The following is a 24,951-nucleotide window of genomic DNA, read 5'->3' as shown; positions in this document are numbered from 1 at the left end:
GATCATTGTGATTCTCTGGCCCAGAGAATAGGGAGTGTTCAGTTCTTGAGTACATTCAAGGCAGGGGTTGAGAGATGTTTTTTGATATAAAGTGATATGGAGGTAGTGTTAGAGAGTGGGGATGAGGTAGAAGATAGTCCATGGTCTTATTGAGTGGAGGGGCAGGCTCGTTGGGCTGAATGGTCTTCTCCTGTTCCTATTCCTTCTGTTCTTTACAAATTGTCTTCTACATTCCCAAAGGCAGAGAGAGACCAGTTTGTTCCTGCCTATGTAGTGCACACATACAGGAACGGGAGTAGGTCATTCAGCTCATAGAGCCAATCCCTCCATTCAAAACCATCATGGGTGATCAAACACTTCAATACCTTTTGCTCACCCCATCCCCATAATCCTGGGTGCCACTGGCAATCAGAAATCCGTCAACCTCTGCCTTAATGATACTTAAAGACTGAACGTCTGCAGTCGAGAATTCTAAAGGTTTACAACACTCAGAGTCGAGTCGCCATTGTTTTACCAGACCAGAGGGGGGCCCTCATTAGAGAGAGAGAGACACACACAACTGGTGGCGGTTTAATCTGACGGTCACCGCACCTTGGGCGAGGGGAGAGGTTCAGAAGAAGAGTCCTTCTTGGTAACCTCAACCGGGATGGGAATTGAACCATCAGCATTGTGCTGCTTTGCAAACCACCCATTTTAGAGGCGGCACGGTGGCACAGTGGTTAGCACTGCTGCCTCACAGCGCCAGAGACCTGGGTTCAATTCCCGACTCAGGCAACTGACTGTGTGGAGTTTGCACATTCTCCCCGTGTCTGGGTGGGTTTCCTCTGGGTGCTCCGGTTTCCTCCCACAGTCCAAAGATGTGCAGGTCAGGTGAATTGGCCATGCTAAATTGCCCGTAGTATTAGGTAAAGGGGTAAATGTAGGGGAATGGGTGGGTTGCGCTTCGGCGGGTCGGTGTGGACTTATTGGGCCGAAGGGCCTGTTTCCACACTGTAAGTAATCTAATCTAACCGTCCAGCCAACTGAACTAAACCAACTCCCAACCCTCAGAGTAAATCACATTCTCCTCGTCTTGCATCAAAGTGATACATAAGATAATACAAATAGTCACAACATGTGTGTGTTTTGTTGTCTTTCTCACTCATTAGGTGTGATGTATTTAAATCCTAGGCCCGAGTTATTGCTGTGTTGGACTGGGAGCTCTCCACCATTGGAAATCCTATTGCTGACCTGGCCTATGCCTGTATGCCTTTCTATTGGCCCAGTGGAACCCCCTTCCCAGGATGTAGCAATGACATCGCCATTCAGGACGTAGAGGGTAAGTTACTAAAGATGTAATTGGCATCATATTACAGTGTTGTCTAACCTAACCACCTCTGAGCATAATCTTGGAGGGGTGTTGGGAGGCACTGGGAACATTAGCGGGGAGCATGTCAGGATGGTTTTGCAATGCACTCTTAAGGGGCAGCATGATGGCTCAGTGGTCAGCACTGCTTCCTCACAGCACCAGGGACCTGGGTTCGATTCTAACCTCGGGCGACTGTCGGTGTGGAGTTTGCACATTCTCCCCAGTGCTGCGTGTGTTTCCTCCCACGGTCCAAAGATGTGTGGGTCAGGTGAATTGGCCATGCTAACTTGCCCATAGTATTATGTGCATTAGTCAGGGGTTAGTATAGGACAGTGGAATTGGTCTGCGTGGGTTACTGTTTGGAGGGTCGGTTTGAGCTGAAGGGCCTGTTTCCATACTGTACACAATCTAATATAAGGGTAGGAACAGTCCTCCGAGGTCACATTTACATCATTAGGGCCCTAAGTGGGGGCAACTGGGAGAATTCACTGATATTATGACAGTATTGCAGATAAAGTGGATATGAGACTTTCTCTCCATGATAGTGCAAGGGAACTTCCTCCATTTGTAGTTTATTTACATTTCTGAGTAATTGAGATGGGGTTTCCTTGTATCAGAGCCAGGGAAAGGAAGGGAGAAACACTCAGAGTAACACAATGGCTTGGGTGCACCAAGTCATGATGCGTTTGGGTGGCCAAAGCAGACACTATGGGCCGAATGGCCTCCTTCTGCACTATAATGCTGCCTTGAATCTGACTATCCCTGAAAAGATGTTCAGGACTATGGGGAAAGGGTGTTACAGTCAGACTAGTTGACTGCTTTTGTAGACAAACTCCATAGATATGATGAGCTGAATGTCCTCCTTTTGTGCTGTAACCATTCAATGGTTTGTATGAAATTCATGACATATTTAACTGAAGCAAAATGTAAATGTCAACCATTACCTGGCTGCTTGAACTGCACTGAGCTGTACCACAGGACTGTCACTCAAAGCTCCCTGCACAGTCTCCGACAATGTGATTGATTGAACTCTGAAATCACATCTTATCTAATCACTGCTTCTTGACAATGTGGCCCATCTGTGTACCACATTTCATTGAAATCCAGACATTAGTCTTTGGGGTATGGATAAATAGACTATAACAATAGGGTGGAAACATTTCCCCCATGCACCTTCATTGGTGAGTGAAAGTAAACCTTCTAACCCCAACTATCTGCTTTGCTCCATTCCCCTTATTATCCTTGTCCGTCAAAATGTGCAATTTAAAATAATCAAGTTTTAAAGTTACTTAGTTCATGGGATGAGGGCATTGTGGGTGGTGTCTCTTTTATTGCCCTCCCTAGTTGCCCTGGAGGTGGTAGTGAGCAGTCTTCTGCAGTTCAGCAGCGGCCAAGCCTGTACAATTCTTTTAAAGATGAATTAGCACAGCATGGTATAAGTATGTGTTAAACTGAATGGTGTAGGGAGACCCACAAGACCATTATGGAGTGAGTCCCAGGATTGTGACCCAGTGAAGGAGCGATGATGAGTAACAGTCAGGACGGTGGGGAGTTTGGGGAGGAACTCACAGGTGGTGGTGTTCCATGTATCTGCTGCCCTCATCTTTCCAAATGGAATTGGCAGCGAGTTTGGATGATGCTGTCTGAGGAGCCTCGGTGAATCTCTTCACTATATCTTGTAGATACTACACGCTGCTGCTACTGAGCGTTGGTGATGGAGGGAGTGGATACTTGTGGATGTGGTGCTAGTCAGTCAGGCTGCCTTTATCCTGGATGGTGTTGAGCTTCTTGAGTGTTGTTGGAGCTGCACCCATCCAGGCAAATGGGGACGATTCCATCACCCTCCTGCCTTGTGCGTGTAGATAGTGGACAGGCTTTGGGGAGTCAGGAGGTGAGTTACTCACCACAGTATTCCTAGCCTCAGATTTGCTCTTGTAGCCACAATATTTATATGGCTAGTTCAGTTCAGTTTCTGGTCAATGGTAATCCCCAGGATGTTGAGAGTTTGAGATTGAGATGCCATTCAATGTAAAGCAGTGATAGTTAGATTCTATCTTGTTGGTGATAGTCATTGTCTGGCACATGTCTGGTACGAACGTTACTTGGCACTCGTCAACCCAAGTCTGGATATTGACCAGATCTTGCTGCAGTACCTCCCCTTTGGAATCCAGCTCTTCTGACCATGTTTGATTAAGGCTGTAACGAGGTCAGGCCCTGGTGAAACCCAAACTGGACGTCACTGAGCAGGTTATTGCTGAGTAGGTGCTGCTTGATAGCACTGTTGAGGACACCTTCCATCACTTTACTGATGATCGAGAGTAGACTGATGGGGGCGGTAATTGTCCAGGTTGGATTTCTTCTGCTTTTTATGTAGAGGGCATATGTGGGTTATTTTCCACATTGCCACCAGGATGCCAGTGTTGGAATTGTTTTGGAACAAACACTTACCACTTTCAGTGGGAGAGAGTTCCTCAATTCCATCGCACTGTACATGGAAAGGTACTACCTGATCTCTCTCCTGAATGGCTTAGCTCTGTGTGTGTGTGTGGGTTTCTCTCTCTTGACCCAACAAGCTGAAAGCCACAAAGTGACAGGATGCTGAAATAACGATCCCAGCAAGTTTCTCAGAAAGTCAAATCATACTGAGCAAAACGTCAGGTTATAATTTTACAACCGTCGAGTTGAGGTTATAGTCAGATTGCCATGTTCTTATTGAATGGGAGAGTAGAGCCGAGGGGCTGAGTGGCCTACTCTCGTTCCTTGTTCATATGTCATACCAAACGATTACAGACGTGAGGGGGGTCCGATCTGTGGTATGGCTTTTGAGTGGGGGCTCAGAGTGAACTGTTTGCTTCAGGTTCTCCTGCTTTCTTTGACTTTTTCCCAGGAATGCCATCATGTGGTGAGCTGATCTCTACGTACAGCCACTGTCGAGGTCTCCATCCTCCTCTACCCAACTGGACCTTCTTCCTGGCTCTATCCTATTTCAAAGTTGCCTCCATTCTTCAGGTAAACGTTTTTCTGTGCTAAAGGCTGGAATCACTCCTTTGGGATGCAGAAAGGGTTGGGACTGTTGGCTGCACGGAAACAATACTTTTCACTGACTAAAGCCTGAGTTCCTGCTCTTAATACGCTTGGGCAGTTTAACGGGCTGTGGGATCCTGATGACCCACTGTTGGTGCTTACCTGTGGATCTCTGCTGCACTCTTACACACTGACTACGGGAGGGGGACTTAACTGCCCAGACCGAGGGTATTTCACCCTGAATGGTCAGTAAGTTTGCAGATGACACCAAAAAATTGGTGGTGTAGTGGACACTGTGAATAAGGTGATCTCAGAGTACAACGGGATCTTGATCAGATGGGCCAATGGGCTGAGGAATGGCAGATGGAGTTTAATTCAGATAAATGTGAGGTGCTGCATTTTGGAAAGGCAAATCAGGGCAGGACCTATATAGTTAATGGTAGAACCCTGGGGAGTGTTGCCAAACAAAGAGACCTAGGGGTGCAGGTTCATCATTCCTTGAGTCATGTAGACTGGGTGGTGAGAAATGCATTTTGGTCAATATTGGTCAATGCATTGAGTATAGGAGTTGAGAGGCTCTACAAGACATTGGTTAGGCCACTTTTGGAATACTATGTACAATTCTGGTTCCCCTGCTATAGGAATGATGTTGTGAAACTTGAAAGGGTTCAGAAAAGATTTACAAGGATGTTGCCAGGGTTTTGGAAGGTTTGAGCTATAGTGAGAGGCTGAATAGGCTGGGGCTGTTTTCCCTGGAGTGTCGGAGGCTGAGGGGTGACTTTTTAGAGGTTTATAAAATCATGAGGGACGTGGATAGGGTGAATAAACAAGGTATTTTCCCCAGGTAATGGGAGTTCAAAACTAGAGGGCATAGGTTAAAGATGACAGGGCAAAGATTTAAAAGAGATCTAAGGGGTAAACTTTTCACACAGAGAGTGGTGCGTGTATAGAATGAACTGCCAGAGGAAGTGGTGGAGGCTGGTACAATGACAACATTTAAAAGGCACCTGGATGGGTTCATGAACAGGAAGGTTTAGAGGGACATGGGCCAAGTGCTGGCAAATGGGGCTGGATCAGTTTTGGTGGTCAGGTCGGCATGGACAAATTGAACTGAAGGGTCTGTTTCTGTGTTGTACAGCTCGATGACCATAATGAGAATATTGTAAATGATGGTCCCTTTTATAAATTATTCAGGATATGCTTCTGAGATAATGGAGGGCTACTGGAGTTCAGTGAGGTGTTTGTTTGAGGGTTGGGTTTCTTCAGGAAGGGCGGTTGGTCACGAATGGGAGAGGAAGCAGACTGGAGCATGTATTGGACTATGAAATGCATCTAAACAATTGTGGAAGATGGGCTGAGTGCTGCTTCAATCATTGGATGACTAACAATTAACACTGGGTCTCCTTGCCCTGTGCTACCTCTCTGGTTGGGAGATGATATCATTGCCAATAGGTTGCCATCAAAGCTAGTCTGAGTATCTCCCCTTGGACATTGTGCGATATACTTTGAGGCGTGACTCTCATTTGAGCCTCCCCTTGTCCTGCACAGTTCACTCAACCTATTGCTGGAGTAACAGGCAGGGGGAGAGTTCATCCACACCAGATGGGGAGGTGATAGCCTAGTGGTATTATCACTGGACCTTTAATCCAGAGACCCAGATAATGTTCTGGGGACCAGGGTTCAAATTTGAATTCAATAAAATCTGATGATGACATTGTCACTTGTCTGTATTTGGTCCACTTCCTCGAGGGATGGAAACTGCCATCCTTACCCAGTCTGGCCTACATGTGACTCCAGATCCACGGCTGTCCTCTGGGTAATTACAGATGGGCATTAAATACTGGTCTGGCTAGTGTGCTCCATGTCCCATGGATGAATGAAGAAAACATACCAAGTTGGAGTCCATTGTGTTAAGACAAAGCCAACTCCACCCTGTACCATCTAAGGTGACAATCAATGATTCTAATCTGTTCTATTTCAATATTGCAAGAATGGGTGCAAAGACAAGGAGCTTCTGTAATGAAGATAGATTGATAAACATGTCGAATCTTTCTCAAAATTTATCAATGTCTTTCTTGAATATATTCAGTCACCCAGTCTCCAAAGCCTTCTGAGGTAGAGAATTCCACCCTGTGACTGAAGAAATCTTTCCTTATCTCAGTCCTGAGACTTTGACTCTGGCTCTAGCGTCCCCAACCAAGGGAAACACGTTCCCTGCACCTACAATGTCCAGCCCTGTTAGAATTTATGTTTCAGTCAGATACCCTGCCACTCATTCTTTGAAACTCTAGTGAATACAGGCTCAGTCGAACCAATCTATCCTCATGGGGCAGCCCTGATAGCCCTGGTATCAGCTGATGGAATCTCCATTGTACTCCCTCTCTGATAAATGTATCCTGTTTTAAGTAGGGAGACCAAAACTGTGCACAACACTCCACATGTTGTTTCATCAAGACCCTGTGTAAGACATTCCTACTTCTAAACTCCAAACTCTTCACATGTGGATAGGATCTGGTAAGGACTGCACATTTCCTTGCCTAAAGGGATTTGGTGAACCAGATGAGTTTTAACAACAATCGATGATAGTTTTGAGATCACAATGACTGAGACGAGCTTCATATTTCAGATTGATTATGTATTTGAATTGAGATTTCACCAGCTGCTGTGTCTGATTTGGGTGTCCCATGTTCCCGTATAGCCTTCAGGACGACTATCCCAGGGGCATTACCTCGATGTAACCATGATCAATGGAATTTATACAAATGGATTCTTCCAATGTTTACAGGAATACCAATATTGCAAACTGTTGCTGTAACAGCAATGTCTTTATTTCTGCAGGGTGTGTACACACGGTCCTTGCTCGGAAATGCCACTGCTGAGAATGCGCACAAATACGGTGGAAGTATCAAACCTCTGGCTGAAACCGGACTGCAACTCTGCCATCGGTAATAACCTCACTCTGTACACTCTCACCTCAATCCGTACGCTCTCCCCTCACTGCGTACAGCCTCACCTCACTCTGTACAGTCTCCCCTCACTGTGTACAGCCTCACCTCAATCCGTACACTCTCCCCTCACTGTGTACAGCCTCACCTCAATCCGTACACTCTCCCCTCACTGGGTACAGCCTCACCTCAATCCGTACACTCTCCCCTCACTGTGTACAGCCTCACCTCACTGCATACAGCCTCACCTCACTGCGTACAGCCTCACCTCACTGTGTACACTCTCACCTCACTCCGGACGCTCTCACCTCACTGTGTACAGCCTCATCTCACTCTGTACACTCTCACCTCACTGTGTACAGCCTCACTTCACTGTGTACAGCCTCACCTCACTGTGTACGCTCTCACCTCACTCCATACGCCTTCACCTCACTCCATACGCCTTCACCTCACTCCGTACACTCTCACCTCACTGTGTACAGCCTCATCTCACTCTGTACACCCTCACCTCACTCCGTACGCTCTCACCTCACTGTGTACAGCCTCATCTCACTCTGTACACCCTCACCTCACTCTGTACGCTCTCCCCTCACTCCGTACGCTCTCACCTCACTCCGTACACTCTCCCCTCACTCCGTATGCCCTCACCTCACTCCGTACGCTCTCCCCTCACTCCGTACACTCTCACCTCACACTGTACGCCCTCACCTCACTCCGTACACTCTCCCCTCACTCCGTATGCCCTCACCTCACTCCGTATGCCCTCACCTCACTCCGTACGCTCTCCCCTCACTCCGTATGCCCTCACCTCACTCCGTACGCTCTCCCCTCACTCCGTATGCCCTCACCTCACTCCGTACACTCTCACCTCACTCCGTATGCCCTCACCTCACTCCGTACACTCTCACCTCACTCCGTATGCCCTCACCTCACTCCGTACACTCTCCCCTCACTCCGTATGCCCTCACCTCACTCCGTACACTCTCCCCTCACTCCGTATGCCCTCACCTCACTCCGTACACTCTCACCTCACTCCATCCAGCCTCATTTCACTGTGTACACTCTCACCTCACTCCATACGCTCTCACCTCACTCCGTACACTCTCACCTCACTCCGTACGCCCTCACCTCACTCTGTACACTCTCACCTCACTCCGTACGCCCTCATCTCACTCTGTACACTCTCACCTCACTGTACACTCTCACCTCACTCCGTACACTCTCACCTCACTCCGTACACTCTCACCTCACTCCGTACACTCTCACCTCACTCTGTACACTCTCACCTCACTCTGTACATTCTCACCTCACTCTGTACACTCTCACCTCAATGTGCAGCCTCACCTCACTCTGTACACTCTCATCTCACTCCATACGCTCTCACCTCACTCTGTACATTCTCATCTCACTCTGTACACTCTCACCTCAATGTGCAGCCTCACCTCACTCTGTACACTCTCATCTCACTCCATACGCTCTCACCTCACTCTGTACACTCTCACCTCACTCCGTACACTCTCACCTCACTCTATACACTCTCACCTCACTCTGTACACTCTCACCTCACTCTATACACTCTCACCTCACTCTATACACTCACCTCACTCCGTACGCTCTCACCTCACTCTGTCACTCTCACCTCACTGTGTACAGTCTCACCTCACTCCGTACACTCTCACCTCACTATGTACAGTCTCACCTCACTCTGTACACTCTCACCTCACTCTGTACGCTCTCACCTCACTCCATACGCTCTCACCACACTCTGTACACTCTCATCTCATTCTGTACATTCTCATCTCACTCTGTAGACTCTCACCTCACTCTGTAGACTCTCACCTCACTCTGTACACTCTCACCTCACTCTGTACACTCTCACCTCACTCTGTAGACTCTCACCTCACTCTGTACACTCTCACCTCACTCTGTACACTCTCACCTCACTCTGTAGACTCTCACCTCACTCTGTACACTCTCACCTCACTGTGTACACTCTCACCTCACTGTGTACACTCTCACCTCACTCTGTACACTCTCACCTCACTCTGTACACTCTCACCTCACTGTGCAGCCTCACCTCACTCTGTACACTCTCACCTCACTCTATACACTCTCATCTCACTGTGTACACTCTCACCTCACTCTATACACTCTCACCTCACTCTATACACTCTCATCTCACTGTGTACACTCTCACCTCACTCTATACGCTCTCACCTCACTCTGTACACTCTCACCCCACTGTGTACACTCTCACCTCACTCTGTACACCCTCACCTCACTCTGTATGCTCTCACCTCACTCCATACACCCTCACCTCACTCTGTACACTCTCACCTCACTGCGTACACCCTCACCTCACTGTGTACACCTTCACCTCACTCCATACACCCTCACCTCACTCTGTACACTCTCACCTTACTCTGTACACTCTCACCTCACTGTGCAGCCTCACCTCACTCTGTACACTCTCATCTCACTCCGTACGCTCTCACCTCACTCTGTACACTCTCACCTCACTCTGTACACTCTCACCTCACTCTGTACACTCTCATCTCACTCCGTACGCTCTCACCTCACTCTGTACACTCTCACCTTACTCTGTACACTCTCATCTCACTCTATACACTCTCATCTCACTCCGTACACCCTCACCTCACTCCATACACTCTCACCTCACTCCGTACACGCTCACCTCACTGTGTACATTCTCACCTCACTGTGTACTGCCTCACCTCACTCTGTACTGCCTCACCTCACTCTGTACGCCCTCACCTCACTGTGTACGCCCTTACCTCACTCCATACACTCTCACCTCACTCTGTACACTCTCACCTCACTGTGCACACTCTCACCTAACTCTGTACACTCTCACCTCACTCCATACACTCTCACCTCACTCTGTACACTCTCACCTCACTGTGTACAGCCTCACCTCACTGTGTACAGCCTCACCTCACTGTGTACAGCCTCACCTCACTCTGTACACTCTCACCTCACTGTGTACAGCCTCACCTCACTCTGTACACACTCACCTCACTCTGTACGCCCTCACCTCACTGTGTACGCCCTTACCTCACTCCGTACACCCTCACCTCACTGTGTACATTCTCACCTCACTGTGTACTGCCTCACCTCACTCCGTATGCCCTCACCTCACTCCGTATGCCCTCACCTCACTCTGTACGCTCTCATATGCTCTCACCTCACTCTGTACACTCTCCCCTCACTGTGTACAGCCTCACCTCACTGTGTACAGCCTCCCTTCACTGCATACAGCTTCACCTCACTGTGTACACTCTCACCTGACTTCGTACACTCTCACCTCACTCCGTACGCTCTCACCTCACTGTGTACAACCTCATCTCACTCTATACACTCTCACCTCACTCTATACACTCTCACCTCACTCTGTACACACTCACCTCACTCTGTACACTCTCACTTCACTCCGTACGCTCTCACCTCACTCTGTACACTCTCACCTCACTGTGCACACTCTCACCTAACTCTGTACACTCTCACCTCACTCCATACACTCTCACCTCACTCTGTACACTCTCACCTCACTGTGCACACTCTCACCTAACTCTGTACACTCTCACCTCACTCCATACACTCTCACCTCACTCTGTACACTCTCACCTCACTGTGTACAGCCTCACCTCACTGTGTACAGCCTCACCTCACTCTGTACACTCTCACCTCACTGTGTACAGCCTCACCTCACTCTGTACACACTCACCTCACTCTGTACGCTCTCACCTCACTCCATACGCTCTCACCTCACTCTGTACACTCTCACCTCACTCTGTACACTCTCACCTCACTCTGTACGCTCTCACCTCACTCCATACGCTCTCACCACACTCTGTACACTCTCATCTCATTCTGTACATTCTCATCTCACTCTGTAGACTCTCACCTCACTCTGTAGACTCTCACCTCACTCTGTACACTCTCACCTCACTCTGTACACTCTCACCTCACTCTGTAGACTCTCACCTCACTCTGTACACTCTCACCTCACTCTGTACACTCTCACCTCACTCTGTAGACTCTCACCTCACTCTGTACACTCTCACCTCACTGTGTACACTCTCACCTCACTGTGTACACTCTCACCTCACTCTGTACACTCTCACCTCACTGTGCAGCCTCACCTCACTCTGTACACTCTCACCTCACTCTATACACTCTCATCTCACTGTGTACACTCTCACCTCACTCTATACACTCTCACCTCACTCTATACACTCTCATCTCACTGTGTACACTCTCACCTCACTCTATACGCTCTCACCTCACTCTGTACACTCTCACCCCACTGTGTACACTCTCACCTCACTCTGTACACCCTCACCTCACTCTGTATGCTCTCACCTCACTCCATACACCCTCACCTCACTCTGTACACTCTCACCTCACTGCGTACACCCTCACCTCACTGTGTACACCTTCACCTCACTCCATACACCCTCACCTCACTCTGTACACTCTCACCTTACTCTGTACACTCTCACCTCACTGTGCAGCCTCACCTCACTCTGTACACTCTCATCTCACTCCGTACGCTCTCACCTCACTCTGTACACTCTCACCTCACTCTGTACACTCTCACCTCACTCTGTACACTCTCATCTCACTCCGTACGCTCTCACCTCACTCTGTACACTCTCACCTTACTCTGTACACTCTCATCTCACTCTATACACTCTCATCTCACTCCGTACACCCTCACCTCACTCCATACACTCTCACCTCACTGTGTACATTCTCACCTCACTGTGTACATTCTCACCTCACTGTGTACTGCCTCACCTCACTCTGTACTGCCTCACCTCACTCTGTACGCCCTCACCTCACTGTGTACGCCCTTACCTCACTCCATACACTCTCACCTCACTCTGTACACTCTCACCTCACTGTGCACACTCTCACCTAACTCTGTACACTCTCACCTCACTCCATACACTCTCACCTCACTCTGTACACTCTCACCTCACTGTGTACAGCCTCACCTCACTGTGTACAGCCTCACCTCACTGTGTACAGCCTCACCTCACTCTGTACACTCTCACCTCACTGTGTACAGCCTCACCTCACTCTGTACACACTCACCTCACTCTGTACGCCCTCACCTCACTGTGTACGCCCTTACCTCACTCCGTACACCCTCACCTCACTGTGTACATTCTCACCTCACTGTGTACTGCCTCACCTCACTCCGTATGCCCTCACCTCACTCCGTATGCCCTCACCTCACTCTGTACGCTCTCATATGCTCTCACCTCACTCTGTACACTCTCCCCTCACTGTGTACAGCCTCACCTCACTGTGTACAGCCTCCCTTCACTGCATACAGCTTCACCTCACTGTGTACACTCTCACCTCACTCCATACACTCTCACCTCACTCTGTACACTCTCACCTCACTGTGCACACTCTCACCTAACTCTGTACACTCTCACCTCACTCCATACACTCTCACCTCACTCTGTACACTCTCACCTCACTGTGTACAGCCTCACCTCACTGTGTACAGCCTCACCTCACTCTGTACACTCTCACCTCACTGTGTACAGCCTCACCTCACTCTGTACACACTCACCTCACTCTGTACGCTCTCACCTCACTCCATACGCTCTCACCTCACTCTGTACACTCTCACCTCACTCTGTACACTCTCACCTCACTGTGTACAGCCTCACCTCACTCCGTCTACCTCACCTCACTCTGTACACTCTCACCTCACTCTGTACACTCTCACCTCACTGTGTACAGCCTCACCTCACTGTGTACAGCCTCACCTCACTCTGTACGCTCTCACCTCACTCCATACGCTCTCACCTCACTCTGTACACTCTCACCTCACTCTGTACACTCTCACCTCACTGTGTACAGCCTCACCTCACTCCGTCCACCTCACCTCACTCTGTACAGCCTTACCTCACTCTGTACACTCTCACCTCACTCTGTACACTCTCACCGCACTCTGTACACTCTCACCTCACTGTGTACACTCTTACCTCACTCTGTACACTCTCACTTCACTCCATACGCCCTCACCTCACTCTGTGCAGCCTCACCTCACTCTGTACACTCTCACCACACTCTGTGTGCTCTCACCTCCCTCCGTACGCTCTCCCTTCCCCTCCCGTTCCCTCACGTGTCCGACCTCCCCTCACTGTGTCCAGCCTTAGCAATGTTGCGCTGTGCGCAGCTTGTTAAGTCCAGATTGCATTTCTCTCGTCCTTTGTTGCTGCCGAGGTTGGGGTTCACATTTCAGGTTCCATTGCTGACCGGCCTCTGAATGCATGAAGCCCTCTTGGAGCCGAGAATGTCATCCTCGTGAGCATGGGAGACGTACACATGAAGAAAATGGTGTGCAGCTCAAACCTGAAGAAAGATTCAGATCATTTCTGTCGAAAACAATCTTCCAATTGACTATTCCTGCAGAGAATCATTTCCACTCAAACAGTTACTCATTTACTCACTCCCACCTCCACCCAACGGTGTTGGCATGGTTAACGTTCCAAATTAATATGCAACCATATTATCCAATCTTTTTTTTAGTTCAAAAATATACTTTATTCATAAAATACTTTGATGGTCTGTACAGTTGGACATGCCATACATATGTAAACATTCCATTTGTTAGCATACCGAAAACAGAGTGATCATTCCTATTTACAGGTCGCTACGATTACATTTTGAGCTGAGGTGTCAGCAGAGCCCAAATGACTGCACGGGCCCCCTGTTCTTGAGGCAGGCAGACGTTACACCCAGTCAGATTGTTACATGTTCACATCTCGGACGGTTTGTACACACTTTGTGCTTTGCAGTGAAACCCCCACAGTCTGTTTTCCCTTTCAGTCCCTCCTGTTATTTGTACTGACTGTCTAATATCCCCGCCTGTTCTGGGTTCGTACTGGGCTCCAGGCTGAAACGACTGGATCGCAGCCAGTTTTGCCGATTCACATCTAACTTTATATTTGATTTGCATTTCCTTGGCCCAGTCAGAGCTCTTATTGATTCTGTGGGTGTTGCAGCTTCTGCACGTTTCATTGGCGGAATGTCGAAGGGGAATTCTGGAGATCTGAAAGGTAAAGGTAAATGGAGAGGTTTTCACTTTCTGACAGTGAGTCCTCTTCAGTGTGAGTTGCAGGCCGTCCGAAGCAGTGTGATAGAACAGGCTGTGTACCCTGACCCACACTGGCTGTGTGTACCCTGACCCACACTGGCTCTGTACCCCCCTGACCCACACTGCCTGTGTACCCCCCTGACCCACACTGGCTGTGTGTTCCCTGACCCACACTGGCTGTGTACCCTGACCCACACTGGCTGTGTGTACCCTGATGCACACTGGCTGTGTACCCCCCTGACCCACACTGGCTGTGTGTTCCCTGACCCACACTGGCTGTGTACCCTGACCCACACTGGCTGTGTACCCTGACCCACACTGGCTGTGTGTACCCTGATGCACACTGGCTGTGTACCCCCCTGACCCACACTGGCTGTGTACCCCCCTGACCCACACTGGCTGTGTACCCCCCTGACCCACACTGGCTGTGTACCCTGACCCACACTGGCTGTGTGTACCCTGATGCACACTGGCTGTGTACCCCCCTGACCCACACTGGCTGTGTACCCCCCTGACCCACACTGGCTGTGTACCCCCCGACCCACACTGGCTGTGTGTACCCTGACCCACACTGGCTGTGTGTACCCCCCTGACCCACACTGGCTGTGTCCCCCCCTGACCCACACTGGCTGTGTGTACCCTGACCCACACTGGCTGTGTGTACCCTGACCCACACTGGCTGTGTATCCCCCTGACCCACACTGGCTGTGTACCCCCCTGGCCCACACTGGCTGTGTACCCTGACCCACACTGGCTGTGTGTACCCTGACCCACACTGGCTGTGTGTACCCTGACCCACACTGGCTGTGTGTACCCTGACCCACACTGGCTGTGTGTACCCTGATCACACTGGCTGTGTACCCCCCTGACCCACACTGGCTGTGTCCCCCCCTGACCCACACTGGCTGTGTGTACCCTGACCCACACTGGCTGTGTACCAGATTCCCTCCGATCGTGTGGGGATCTGCTGGATGCAATTCAGCATTCTTCCCAAGCTTGCCGCACACTGTGAAGGGAGTAGCTGGGAGACGCAACCCCCACCCTGCCGTAGACTCCGTTGTCTTTGTTTTGACTTTTTCACCAATGCTGCCACATTATCCCTCAGCGCCTCTGTCCCGATGCAGCTGAGATAATATTAAGCTGGCTCTCCCTCAGTCTCCGGGACACCCCACTGCCCTGTGGCCAAACACTTCAACTCCCCCTCCCACTCTGCCGACGACATGCAAGTCCTGGGCCTCCTCCATTGCCACTTCCTCACCACCCGACGCCTGGAGGAAGAACGCCTCATCTTCTGCCTCGGGTCCTTCCAATCCCACGGCATCAATGTGGATCTCACCAGTTTCCTCATTTTCCCTCCCCCCACCTTATTCCAGTTCCAGCTCAGCACCGTCCTCACGACCTGTCCCACCTGTCCATCTCCCTTCTCACCTATCCACTCCACCCTCCCCTCCGACCTATCACCTTGACCCCCACCTCCATCCACCTGTTGCACTCTCCGCTACCTCCCCACCCCCCTCCCACTTATCTCTCCACCCCTCGGCTTCCAGCCTCATTCTTGATGAAGGGCTTTTGCCCGAAACATTGATTATCATACTGCCTCTTTGATGCTGCCTGACGGGCTGTGCTTTTCCAGGACCACCCTCTCGGCTCTCCCTCAGTTTCCCTCACATTACGTATCGCTCTGACAATGCTCACATTTGGCCATTCTTCACTTTGGCAGGGGTTGCACACACACACACACACTACACACACACACACACACACACTACACACACACACACACACACACATCTGACTCGGGCCGCACTCTAATTGGTGGGGAATGAGGGCCTCATCAGGTAGTGGGAGAGCTGCTCCGACTCTTTTAGAGGAGGCCCATTGACGTCATGGCAATCTCCCAGGCCACTTTGCAATTAAGACCCCATGGGCCCAGGTCACCCACAAAGCAAAAACTACCAACCAATCACAGGCCAGCCTCAGCAGCGCCTCGCCGGAAGAAATGGCTGCTGCTGGAAGTGCGCTCAGGTTTGTTTGGGGGGTGGGGGGGGGAGGGCATGGTGCCACACAGGTGACACGTGTGAAGTAGGGGATTGTGGGGTGGAGCAGGCAGTAAGGAGGACAGCGTATGGCCCTCAGTGCACCCACGTCATCCTGTATCCAGCCCCTTCAATAGCCGATTGAGGGGAAGAGAGACCATTCCTTGCAATGCTGTCAATTACCATGACCTTCCCACTTACCCACCACCAGTGAGAGCATAAGACTCCCCCCCCCCCCCCCTTAGCAACTAAGGGTTGGACTATCCCAAGTTCTGATTTGATGTTATGCTGGTTGATGGATTAATCCACTGGATCACCCGAGGGGTGGTTTGGGGAGATGGAAGACAAGGGTAGACTTTAGGGAATTTATTTTTGAAGCAGAGCTTCACCAATGATCTTACCCTCTTGTGATTTGAGTGAGGTCACTTCCACATTTAATGATAATGGTCTCATAATTTCTCATCTGATTGTTTAACTTTGTGGGCTAGTTTGTTTAAAACAGTGAAACACATTGTAAGTTATGAAGCAGACATGACAGTAAAACCAGCTGATTTCTGTTTAAGTGCAACTTGCAAACACGAAGCGGGCTAAGAGGCAGGCACAACATTGTGTGCACAAAGCATATTGAATCCTTAAAGGTGATCTCAATGTACTGTTGCAGCAGTCAGCTGGTTGCACAAGATCATTAAATTAACCCTTCTTTAAATTAACTGGAAGTAAATTTTTGGTAGAATTCCATAAGTGAGATCTAGAATGAAGAGGTCAATAGAATACCAAAGCAAGGCAGTGAATATAAAGCTGAATACCCTGTGTGCAGTTCTGGGCACCAGACTTTTGGGGAAGTAACGAGGTCACTAAAAAGAAGCAGCGAGGATCGATGAGAATTGTTGCAGAACTGAGGAGCTTCAGTTCCCATGGGGACACGGGATAAACAGGGAGAAGAGCAGGTTAAGGGGAGATTTAATCAAGGTTCTCAAAATCCTGAGGGGCATGGACAGAGCAGATAGTGAGGAAAATGGCAGAAGGATTGAGAACGAGAAGGAAGTGATTGAAGGGGATTGATAAAATGAGATGAAAGAACCCGCAGACGCTGAATTGGTAAAATGAGGTGACGGTGACACGGGAAGAAACCTTTCTTAAAGAAAAGGTGAGCGGTTTGTGTTTGGAACGAACTGTCTAAATGTGTGGAGGTGGCATGTTCAATCAGGACTTTAAAAAGAAAATTAGCTCATTATCTAAGAGAAAGTATTTCCGGGGGGACTGGGAAACAAGTGGGGGAGTGGGACTTGGTGAACTGCTTCTGTAGAGGGTTAGGACAGACATGACGCATGAATGGCCTTACTCTGTTTTGTAACCATTGTCCATTTCAGTTCCACAGATTAGGGAGACCCACATTTTGCAGTGTGCGGACATCCCTTATATCCTGAAATGATCATAGGCCTACCATCTCTTTTTTTATTGTTCATTGACATCATTTTCCTTGAGTGTTTGCTATAACTCTGTTCTGAACTATGGTGATTTATTTTATTTGTATTTCATCACAGTTTGGTATCTGTCACCTTGATGGTTTGTCAATGAGCCGAACATTTAATCTAGCCAGTATTTATAAATTTTAATAGGTGGACTTTATAGAGTCATACAGCACAGAAACAGCCCCTAACTTGTTTGAAGGTTGATCGGTAAAGATATTCCCCTCAAACATGGCCCTAAACGTTTCCCAGGAGCTTCCCATTCTGATTGAAGCACTCAGTGCAGCTGAGTGAACTTTGACCCCTAATCTCCCGTGGAGGGAGTGCTCTGTCAGAGCCCTGACAGTAAACCTCCAAGCTGTAACGTCAAGTCAGAATGTGCTGAGTGGACAGTAATCCTGTAATCCTTTCCGCTTTAGGAAATCGGAATCGTCGAAGGCGAGTTTTCCCTGGACGAGAGGCATGTTTCAGCGGTCAGTCCTGGGTGAGAGTGTCCTTCAGCAGCTGAGGGAGTTCAGTAAACGACATGTGTACCCAGCAGAGCAGGTACGGGATATTATCTCTAACCATCGACAAAACTCAGCCCCAAACCCTGAGAGTCCACTTGCATTGTCAACATCAACCGCCATTATCAGGGAATCCTAGAATGGCTACCTTCCAGGAGGCCATTTGGCCTGTTATACCTGGCTATCTCCCTGCAGGAGAAACATATCTCATCCTTCCCCTCTGTCCCTTTGTCTGCGGAGATGTTACCTTTACCTGATATCCCTTCAGCGTTGTGTTGTGCAGTCTATTCCGTTTTTGTTCAGGTCCTGACCATTCAATCTGCCTTCCCTCCATTCTCAGGAAATGCAGTCCAGATCCGAGGACAATTTAATCCTCGTTTTTCCCACAGCGCATCTAGTAGATAGTACCCACTGCTGCTACTGAGCATTGGTGGTGGTGGGAGTGGATGCCAAGCAGGGGCTGCTTTGTCTGGGTGGTGTTGAGCTTCTTGAGTGTTGTTGGCGCTGCACCCATCCAGGCCATTGGGGAATATTCCATCATACCTCCTGACCTCTGCCTTGTTGAGCGTGGCCAGGCTTTGTGGATTACCCGCTGCAGTATCTCTAATCTCTGACCTACTGCTGAAGCCTCTCTGTTTATACAATGAGTCCAGTTGAGTTTCTGGCCAATGGTGACCACCAGGATGTTGTTAGTGAGGGTATCACCATTGAATGTCAAGGGGCAGTGGTTAGCTGGCCCCTTATTGGAGATGTACATAGCCTGGCATTTGTGAGGGGTACATGTCACTTACTCCTTGTCAGCCCAATGAGCTGCATATGGCTCCAGAGCTAGTGGTTGAGGACTCTTGATGCGGTAACCAGCTGTGGACTCCTTCCTGCATGGAACAGCATATTACCCACTGATCCTCATACTCGGGAAACATTGGGATAGAGGGAAAGCATCTGGAAACCTTTCCCATGTCCTGGCCATTCGACTCGCTAGACCTCCCACACTGCAGCCATCCGGGGCAGGTGTAGTCAATGGGGCCGAGGAACCTTGATGGTCTTCCTGCCCCCAGGAGGAAGAGGGCGGCACGGTGGCTCAGCGGTTAGCACTGCTGCCTCACAGCGCCAGGGACCTGGGTTCAATACCTGCCTCGGGACATTTGCACATTCTCCCCGTGTCTGGGTGGGTTTCCTCCGGGTGCTCCGGTTTCCTCCCACAATCCAAAGATGTGCAGGTTAGGTGAATAGGCCATGCTACATTGCCCCATAGTGTCCAGCGATATGTAGGTAGTGATGCATTAGTCGGGGGTCAGTATAGGATAATAGAGTAGGGGAGTGGGTCTGCGTGGGTTACTCTGCAGAGTTGTCACTGAATGACCCCCATCCTGCCCTCACTGCCATTTACCCAGGGATAGATGAGGAAACCCATGCTCGGTAGATTGAGGGTGGCTGGCACGAGTGGGGTGATGGAGAAGGTAAGGGGTTGTGGTGGGAGAAGTGACCCTTGGTCAGAGGCCCCAGGTATTGGCCATGCAGCAGCCCTGCCCTTCCAACCGCACCCTGTTTCCCTTTCCCCCCCCCCCCCACCACGTGCTCTCCTGTCCTGTCATCACTTCTGTTCGTCCTGGGGGCCATGGTGAATTGGCAACCTTGGGTGAGTGTGGTACAGGCAAGCAGCTACCAGCTCTCCCACCCCCCCAACCCCCCACGCCCTCCCACCTACGGTATATGACCGATTGCACTACCTTCCAACAACCCCCCCCACCCCGGGATTCCATGGGAAGCCCCCCCACCCAGTTGCCCATTGCCCATGTTGAACCAAGTTTCCCTGATGGTGGTAACATGGGGTGGAGATGGTAAGTCTGGTTCACCCTTTAGCTGATGACCTGGGTCCCCCAGTCTCTCCACAACACCCCTCCTCCCCCCTCACTACCTGAGCAACATCCGTGAGACCTCCTCCAAAATTAGAGGGATTATTTTTACCTGTGCCTTAATAATGTCCAAAGGAACAATTGTTGCAGTGAGGGAAACCAGTCTCAGGTTAAACTCTGCCCTCTCCCGAACCTTCCACCTTCTATTTGTGATTGTTCCTTATGACTCTGACTGAAATTCATGGCTGTTTTACCCAGCATTGTCAGTAGAGTCTATTTTACAGCTGGTTGCTCTTGAGGGAAAGTTAATCGTGCCAGAAAATCCTGTGTAGAACATGTATGCGATGAAAGTGGCCACCAGGTGGCAGTCAAAGCACATTCCCTCAGACCTTGTGTGTTCTGCTTCACTCAGGGAGCAGACAGTGTGTCTGTTAGACTTCACTCAGGGAGTCTAAGAAACATAGAAAATAGGAGCTGGAATAGGCCATTCGGCCCTTTGAGCCTGCTGTGCTAGTCATTCAGTCACCTTTACCCGCTTTCCCCCCCATACCCTCGGATCTATATCTAACTCCTTCTTGAAAACACTGACTATTTTGGCCTTGAGTCGGAGATGCCGGTGTTGGACTGGGGTGTACACAGTTAAAAATCACGCAACACCAGGTAATAGTCCAACAGGTTTAGTTGGAAGCACTAGCTTTTTGAGCGCTGCTCCTTCATCAGGAGGTTGTGAAGGGCACAACTGTGAGACACAGAATTCATAGCAAAAGTTTACAGTGTGATGTAACTGAAATTATTCATTGAAAAATACCTTGATTATTTGTTGAATCTTTCATCTGTTCGAATACCATGATAGTTTCACTTCTTTCATGTGTAAATCACAAAACTTTTAAAAAAGAAAGTTACATTCTCAGGTTAACTGTAACAATTGGTGTCAGCCAGACAATATGTTGAAGGTGTTAGCCCCCTGTGTTCTCTGTCTGTGCCATGATGGTTAGACTGAGTCTAATCTAAAAAGTGAGATAACGCAGTCTTTCATGAACTTATGCAGTTTTTGAGCAAAGTACAGTGTAACTTTGAAAGTACAAACTCACCCCACAAAATATGTTTTTGTGTGTACTGCTTTCTGGAGCACAGAATTCCACAAGCTTCCCACTCTCTGGGTGAAGATATGTCTCCTCATCTCAGTCCTAAAGGACATACCCTGCATCCATGGACTCTTCTGGACTCCCCAGTCATTGGGAAAATCCTGCCTGCATTTGCCCTGTCTTGTCCTCTTGGAATTTTGTAGGTTTCTAAACCCCTTAATTCTTCTAAACTCCATAGGGTCCTTACCAATCCAGTTTCTGTTCATATGCCAATCTTACCACTCCTGGAATCGGTCTGCTAAACCTTTGCTGCACAGCCTCTAGGGCTGTGGGCAACATGCACTGTTCAAAACCAGGTTGTTGTGTGGAGTGATGGTACAGGCTCTGACATTCATAGACAATAGAAGAGTACAGCATAGGAACATGCCCTTCGGCCTACCATGTCTGTGTTAACCCCGATGCCATTCCAAACTAATCCCATCTGCCTGTTCATGGTCCATAACCCTTTACATTCCTTCTGTCACAATGGCTGACCCCAGAATCTCTTTCTTTTTTTGTCTCCCCTTCTGTTGGTGTGTGTTGGAAGGAGTTGTAGATCGGCAATTGATCAAGAAGCTTAACACTGCCCCAGGACAAAGCAGTCTGCTCAGCTGGCACCAACTATACCCATTAAACATTCACTCCCTCCATCATTGACACGCAGTCGGAGCAGTGTGTACTCAGCTGCCCTGCAAAAATCAGAACCAGAGATCCTCAGGCAGCACCTTCCAAACCCATGGCCACTTCCATCCCAGCAGATACATGGGAACACTGCGCCCCGCACATTCCCTTCCAAGCCCCTCACCATCCTGACTTGGAAATATAGCCTTCGCTGTTGCTGGGTCAAAATCCTGGAATTCTCTCCCTCAGGGTATTGTGGGTCAACCCACAGCACATGGAATGCAGTGATTGATGAAGGAGTCTCATCCCCACCTTCTCAAAGGCAACTAAGGTTAGATGATAAATGCTTGTCCAGCTATCGATCCTCATACCCTGTGAGTGAATACAAAAAGAATTTGCCAGTGTTACGATAAAATGGCCATCAAGCCCTGGGGTGAGATTAGAACTTGGCTCAGAGACAGGGGTAAGCCCTTCCCCTCACAACCTCCTCTGCCTCTAAAGTATCTTTTGTTGAAACCCAATCTCATTTTCCAGCTCCTCTACTCCCTTCCCTCAGGTCCTTTTTCTCTCCTAATATCAACTGTTAACTTTCCCAAACCTGCTTCTCTAAAACACACACATTCCCAATCTCTTCCAGGCCGCTCCATGGAAATTAAAGCTATTGTTTTCAATCCCCACTCCAAACTCCCATTCCCAAGTAGCTAACGCTACCCATCTTTTGGGGAACAGTCTGAGATGAAGGCAGTCCGTCCATAACCTTGGAGTTTGACCCTCAGATGACCTTCCAATCTCTAAATTGTGTCATCATTAAAGACTGTCCATTTTGTGCCTCCATAATGTCAACATTCTTCATGCGTAGTCCCGTTCGGCCTACCCGTGCCTGAGTGCCTCTCGACCTAACTATCCCAATGCAGCTTTTCCTGGGCTCACACACTCCATACACAGTATACAGAGCTAATGCAAAAAGATATTCGCAGGTAAAGGGACGGCTGGAAAATGGAAAGCCTTCAGAAATGAGATAACAAGAATCCAGAGAAAGTATATTCCTGTCAGGGTGAAAGGGAAGGCTGTAGGTGTAGGGAATGCTGGATGACTAAAGAAATTGAGGGTTTGGTTAAGAAAAAGAAGGAACCATTATGTCAGGTATAGACAGGATAGATCGAGTGAATCCTTAGAAGAGTATAAAGGAAGTAGCAGTATACTTAAGAGGGAAATCAGGAGGGCAAAAAGGGGACATGAGATAGTTTTGGCAAATAGAATTAAGGAGAATCCAAAGGGTTTTTACAAATATATTAAGGACAAAAGGGTAACAAGGGAGAGAATAGGGCCCCTCAAAGATCAGCAAGGCGGCCTTTGTGTGGAGCCACAGAAAATGGGGGAGATACTAAATGAATATTTTGCATCAGTATTTACTGTGGAAAAGGATATGGAAGATATAGACTGTAGGGGAATAGATGGTGACATCTTGCAAAATGTCCAGATTACAGAGGACGAAGTGCTGGATGTCTTGAAACAGTTAAAGGTAGATAAATCCCCAGGACCTGATTAGGTGTACCTGAGAACTCTGTGGGAAGCTAGAGAAGTGATTGCTGGGCCTCTTGCTGAGATATTTGTATCATCGATAGTCACAGGTGAGGTACCGGAAGACTGGAGGTTGGCAAGACTGGTGCCACTGTTTAAGAAGGGCGGTAAATACAAGCCAGGGAACTATAGACCGGTGAGCCTGACCTCAGTGGTGGGCAAGTTGTTGGAGGGAATCCTGAGGGACAGGATATATATTATTTGGAAAGGCAAGGACTGATTCGGGATAGTCAACATAGCTTTGTGCGTGGGAAATCATGTCCCAAAAACTTGATTGAGTTTTTTGATGAAGTAATGAAGATTGATGAGGGCAGAGCAGTAGATGTGATCTATATGGACTTCAGTAAGGTGTTCGACAAGGTTCCCCATGGGAGACTGATTAGCAAGGTTAGATCTCATGGAATAAAGGGAGAACTAGCCATTTGGATACAGAACTGGCTCAAAGGTAGAAGACAGAGGGTGGTGGTGGAGGATTGTTTTTCAGACTGGAGGCCTGTGACCAGTGAAGTGCCATAAGGATCGGTGCTGGGTCCTCTACTTTTTGTCATTTACATAAATGATTTAGATGCGAGGTATAGTTAGTAAGTTTGCAGATGACACCAAAATTGGAGGTGTAGTGGACAGCGAAGAGGGTTACCTCAGATTACAATGGGATCTTGACCAGATGGGCCAATGGGCTGAGAAGTGGCAGATGGAGTTTAATTCAGATAAATGCGAGGTGCTGCATTTTGGGAAAGCAAATCTTAGCAGGACTTATACATTTAATGGTAAGGTCCTGGAGAGTGTTGCTGAACAAAGAGACTTTGGAGTGCAGGTTCATAGCTCCTTGAAAGTGGAGTCGCAAGTAGATAGGATAGTGAAGAAGGCGTTTGGTATGCTTTCCTTTATTGGTCAGAGTATTGAGTACAGGAGTTGGGAGGTCATGTTGCGGCTGTACAGGACATTGGTTAGGCTACTGTTGGAATATTGCGTGCAATTCTGGTCTCCTTCCTATCGGAAAGATGTTGTGAAACTTGAAAGGGTTCAGAAAAGATTTACAAGGATGTTGCCAGGGTTGGAGGATCTGAGCTACAGGGAGAGGCTGAACAGGCTGGGGCTGTTTTCCATGGAGTGTCAGAGGCTGAGGGGTGACCTTATAGAGGTTTACAAAATTTTGTGGGGCATGGATAGGATAACTAGACAAGGTTTTTTCCCTGGGGTGGGGAGTCCAGAACTAGAGGGCATAGGTTTAGGGTGAGAGGGGAAAGATATAAAAGAGACCTAAGGGGCAACTTTTTCATGCAGAGGGTGGTACGTG

The 24,951-nt window shown here is 48.9% G+C and overlaps 1 protein-coding gene across 2 annotated transcripts in view; it reads left to right on the top strand.

The window, feature by feature from the left end:
• Positions 1-24,951, top strand: part of acad11 (acyl-CoA dehydrogenase family, member 11) — a 244,274-nt gene that overhangs the window by 111,316 nt on the left and 108,007 nt on the right. For both annotated transcript variants that reach the window (XM_072560417.1, XM_072560416.1), the window contains 4 exons: positions 1,171-1,318; positions 4,236-4,357; positions 7,211-7,317; positions 18,386-18,512. In XM_072560417.1, the coding sequence (XP_072416518.1) occupies positions 1,171-1,318; positions 4,236-4,357; positions 7,211-7,317; positions 18,386-18,512 (504 nt within the window). The remainder of the gene's footprint in view (positions 1-1,170; positions 1,319-4,235; positions 4,358-7,210; positions 7,318-18,385; positions 18,513-24,951) is intronic.

This window comes from Chiloscyllium punctatum, chromosome 41, assembly GCF_047496795.1.
Source record: "Chiloscyllium punctatum isolate Juve2018m chromosome 41, sChiPun1.3, whole genome shotgun sequence".
Taxonomy (NCBI): domain Eukaryota; kingdom Metazoa; phylum Chordata; class Chondrichthyes; order Orectolobiformes; family Hemiscylliidae; genus Chiloscyllium; species Chiloscyllium punctatum.
The sequence above is the reverse complement of the archived record's forward strand: the minus strand, read 5'-3'. Positions and strand labels throughout refer to the sequence as shown.